Source organism: Gavialis gangeticus, unplaced genomic scaffold (assembly GCF_001723915.1).
Source record: "Gavialis gangeticus isolate Ggan-Ray unplaced genomic scaffold, GavGan_comp1, whole genome shotgun sequence".
NCBI lineage: Eukaryota > Metazoa > Chordata > Crocodylia > Gavialidae > Gavialis > Gavialis gangeticus.
In genome coordinates, this window is record NW_017729031.1 from 95,637,387 (window position 1) to 95,641,990 (window position 4,604).

At 35.3% G+C, this 4,604-nt stretch overlaps 1 protein-coding gene across 1 annotated transcript in view; it reads left to right on the plus strand.

Moving 5' to 3' along the window:
* Nucleotides 1-4,604, plus strand: part of LOC109301652 (zinc finger protein Helios-like) — an 83,240-nt gene that overhangs the window by 3,248 nt on the left and 75,388 nt on the right. The window contains exons 2-3 of the mRNA XM_019522890.1: nucleotides 746-794; nucleotides 1,547-1,651. Of these exons, the coding sequence (XP_019378435.1) occupies nucleotides 761-794; nucleotides 1,547-1,651 (139 nt within the window). The 5' untranslated portion in view covers nucleotides 746-760. The remainder of the gene's footprint in view (nucleotides 1-745; nucleotides 795-1,546; nucleotides 1,652-4,604) is intronic.

Genomic DNA, 4,604 nt, shown 5'->3' on the forward strand with positions numbered 1-4,604 from the left:
TTTTTTTTTTTTTTTTTTTTTTTTTTTTTATCAAATGATAGCTAGGGGGTGTCATCCTATACAGTTACTTGGGTTTCTGGAAAGTAATAGCTTACTCTGTGTCAGCAGAGTGCTTCCAGAAACTTTGAGACTCCCTCACACCACAAAATGCATGATCTAGAAATATTAAATGTGACATTCAGACCCACAGTGTGGCAGATGACTGGGGTTACAACAAACAGGTGTGTGCATGTGTGAGAGAGAGATGGCAGCTGAAGACAAAGGGTTGTAATGGTTCTAAAAGGAACACGGAAATGGAAGGTTTTTGTTTTATTCTGAACACAGTGAACTGATAATGGAATAAGTGTGAATAGAGATACCACTACAATATCAATATCTTCCAAGACTATTGTGGCTTTGAGACCTGATAATTGATAAGGCACTAAAATCCCAAACACTTCGCCCTACCAATTGATTCTTAAAGCGGGTAAAACTACAATTAACGGAGAACAAATAGTATCTCAGCACAGTTCATCCATAAGCCAAGTTAGTGCTTCTGCCCCATCTGCAGCAGCATCAGATCATTTGCAGAAGGGGTTCAGTGATTTGATGAGCACATGCAGTGCTCTTGTATGTATCTCTAGGTAATGGTTGCATCAGCACCAACAGCAAAATGGGCAACTACTAAGGGCTTTTAGTAAGTTTAATCATTTAATGGCTGATACCAACAGGCATCTTTGACTGTGTGTACCTTTTTGCTTTGCAGCACTGCACTTTGACTATGGAAGCAGAGGCTACTGATGGATATATAACATGTAAGTAGTAATTTTATTTAATTTTGTTGATTTGACTTCCTTCTTCCAATATCTCTACATAAAGTGTCATGGAAGAACTTGAAAGTCTGTCATTTTGTACTATCACTATTATTGTAAGAAATTGCTTGGAGTAGTAATGCTAAATAATAAAGTTTGGGTAGTTCTTTATAAGACTGTTATGTAATTAAATGGTTACTAAGGTGAATGAATCTTCTATAAGACATTAGAGTTTACTTTATGATAACATAGATTAGAAACAAAATGTCAGTATTTATATTGCCATAAATTTTTAGCTATACATCTCATGTTCCCATTTCCTTGTCAGGGCATGTTGTTTAACTCCCAGCTAACTGAAAGCTGTAAATCCAAATTTAAGTGGAAGGTCTCTACCTCAGGATGATACTTTATTCCTTTCCTGATCAGCTCTGATTCACACTTAGTACTCTGGTGTTTGAAAATGGATAAAAGAATAGTTTTCATTTTTGTACATGCAAGACAACAGTATTTTTAAAACTGCTTTTGGGATCAATAACAGCAGATTGGTGGGAACTCTTTGATTCTTAAAAAAAAAAAAAAATCAAATACTAGTGTGCAGCCCCCAAGGAATCCTATTTTAATTGGTTGTGGGAGACTTTTAAAATTGGAAGAAAAGCAAGGGTGAGGGAAGTTATAAAAGTTGAATCCTTTAGAATTTGGTAGTTTTATTGAGGTATTGGACAGAAACTTACAAGTTATTTGTTTAATGAAAGCAGGTGACAATGAGCTTTCCCCTGAAAGGGAGCACTCCCACATGGCTATTGACCTCACCTCAAGCACACCCAATGGGCAGCATACCTCACCAAGTCACATGACAAGCAGTAAGTCTTTTTTTAAAATACGTTTCTCTCTAGCATTATATGTGAATTAGTTTGGTCTGTGGGTTCCTCATTTAGCTTACTGGATTGAAACCCAGTGCTGTAGGGTTTGCTAAGAAAAGAAGGGAAGGCACAACAGATTTGTTCTTGTTCATTAGTATCTCATGAATATGAGCCTGATCAGTAGTCTAGACAATACCAAGGTGGCATATGAGAGCTGGTCTTTACCTGTGCCAGGTAGGAAACACTTGGCTTTACTGATCCTTGTTTTGTTTTAACTGGTTTTAAGAACAGGTTGTTAGCATGATTACAAAAATAGCTTGAAATGGGGTTATTTAAAAAGTGAAAAAGTTTTCATTTCCCAGAGGCTTTATTCAAGAAAAATCTAAAGTTATGCTATGTAGCAGGGTATATTTTACCATTCTGCATAGAATGTCACCATTCTGTTCCTTAGCCCTTGTGTTAACCTTCAGAAAATGGACAGTTTAATTGGGAAATTTGTAAAACTCATTCACTAGCTATTGCTTACAAATTGAAAGGTTTTATTTAAGAATGTCAAGAGTGAAACTGAAAAAAAGCAAAAAGATCTGTGGAAATAAGAGGAGAACCAAGTGCAGCTAATGTTTGTTTGTTTTAAATGGGTTTTTTAACACTTTCAATGAAACAGCATCTTTAACTTACATTGGAGCATGGAAAAGTGCAATTTATATGCGCTTCCTAAAAACAACACATTTTATATTAACAATAGAGCTTGTTCACTGTTGATTACAATGCCTTACCAGAGTATTTGTCTTAAAGTGCTCCAATACCTGAATCCAAAAGTAATTTAAAATATGGTGTTTACTTTCAGTTAGTTTTTCTTTTCTCTGTGATACTCATTTTCTCTTGTGTGTATGAGTGGATAAATATATACACAAAAAGATATGTTTGAACTATTCTTTAAATATTCTGAAAGAAAAATAGGGCCTTTAGAAAGATCTCATTGAAGATCTTCAATACATTTGGTATTGTTACAAAGTCTTTCATACTGAGAGGACAGTGTTACTTTCATTTAATAATTTCTCCTTTCCTCCTCCAAATTACGAATAAAGTGGATTTTATGAGCCTTTAAAACTGGGGGTTATTATGAAGATCTCCAATTATATACATGTTGCTAGAGAATATGATTGCTAATGCTCTGGATTGAACTTTATATGACAACCTTCCATAATTCAGCATCTTTAGACAATTCCAGTCCTGCTGCTGTGGGATTCTGATGTATTTTATTATGTTGTAAAAGTTTTACTACTCACTTTCTTCATTTTCTTTGTTTCTTTTTTTATTAATGGGAAAGCTTCAGTGGAGGGGGTGGAAAAAAGCCCTTGCTGCTTTAAATCTTCTTTATCATATAGACTAAAATCTAGGGTCAAGTTAATGAATAAAAGGATGTATGCCAAATTCAAGCAAAATATATTAATGTGCTCAATATTTTAACATCTGCATTCATTGTGTTAATGTTTTCAATGATTATTCTATATTATCTGTAGTCCTTTTAATGGGCAGGTGCTAGGTCCAGCATGGGCACAGTCCTAGCAGTGTTGGCAAAAATTCTTTTGCACGTGCTGTTATATTAATTTTGCATGTCTGTCAATAATTTTCAGTACTGCTGCTCTATTTTAAGGAGACACTTCAGTGGTCAAATTTAGGGCTCCATTTAGTGTTACGAATCAAGGGAAAACTTGAGCTGGGAAGCAGGACTTCTGTGTGAATGGAGACGGCAATGTTATTTTATGACGCTTCTTGTGATTTCATTATGCAACTGTATATATTTGTAATTAAACATAAGAATACTTCAAATGGCATTTGCTTTGTCCTCTGTTAAAGCACATGTAATATGCATTAAAAGTTGTCAGGTCTTTGTTGCGGTTGTTACGTCAGCTACCTGGTACTAAGGGCCAAATTCTCAATGCAGCGTATACCTTCCAAATAAGTAGCCTGTGAACTGCCACCTGCTCTGGTGGGGAAAGAATCCTTTTCTACTTTCTAACCAGAGATTCAGTTGCTCCTGGCTCTGCTACGTTCCCCTCTGCAAGGAAATTAGAGGCTTAAAAGGTGTTTTAGCAGGTGGCCTAGATGGCTTTCTCATCTCCAGGCCTAGAATCAAAGAAAGATTTTAAGCAAATGGAGTCAGAACAATTGTAAATATTAAACCCAATATTCTAATATTTGGAAGTGGTTAAAACTTCAGTGAGCTTTTAAAGATGGTTTATAACAGGAGAAAAAAGTTATTAAAGACTAAGTAGTAATTTAATAAGAAAATAAGCGTTGTCTTCTGAGTGAATTGCTGCACATAATGAGGCTATTGCAATTCTCAGTGTTGGGGAATAATAACAGTATCTGACCAAATGGCTACTGGGATGACTGTACCAAGTGTAAGTGAATTCAAAAGCAGTATTTAAAAGTTAGAATCTGTTACAGAGAAGTCAGACAAGAGCTTATTATAAGATAGCCCATATTGTATTCCTACCAATCAGAGACGACCGTTCTGTACCATCAATTGTATTTCTCTTTTGTAACATCAAAGCTCAAAATCTTTCTTGGTAGCTTTTATTTTCCTTCTAAATTGAAATTTTTAGTACAACCCTTGTGTTACCTCTGTTATCTTGCCTTGAGCAAAATGTTACATGTTTTATAGATGTGTCAGCTTCTCTTCCCACCTTACCTTTTATGTGAATAAATGATGATGGATCTATGGATTTTTACCATTCATAAAGAAATCATGAAATTAAGCCAACTTTGAAGATTGATTTGTGATCTTGGAAAGTTTTGTTGTGATTAGAGAGCAGTTTTACAGGATGGCCAAGATAGTAGTTCTGGTATCACAGGATATAGGTCGATGAAGTTTCTAGGCCAAGCTGATTTTTTTCAGCCATAAGCGGGAGATTTTTGTTAAAGGAAACTTGACAAAGTAAACCAC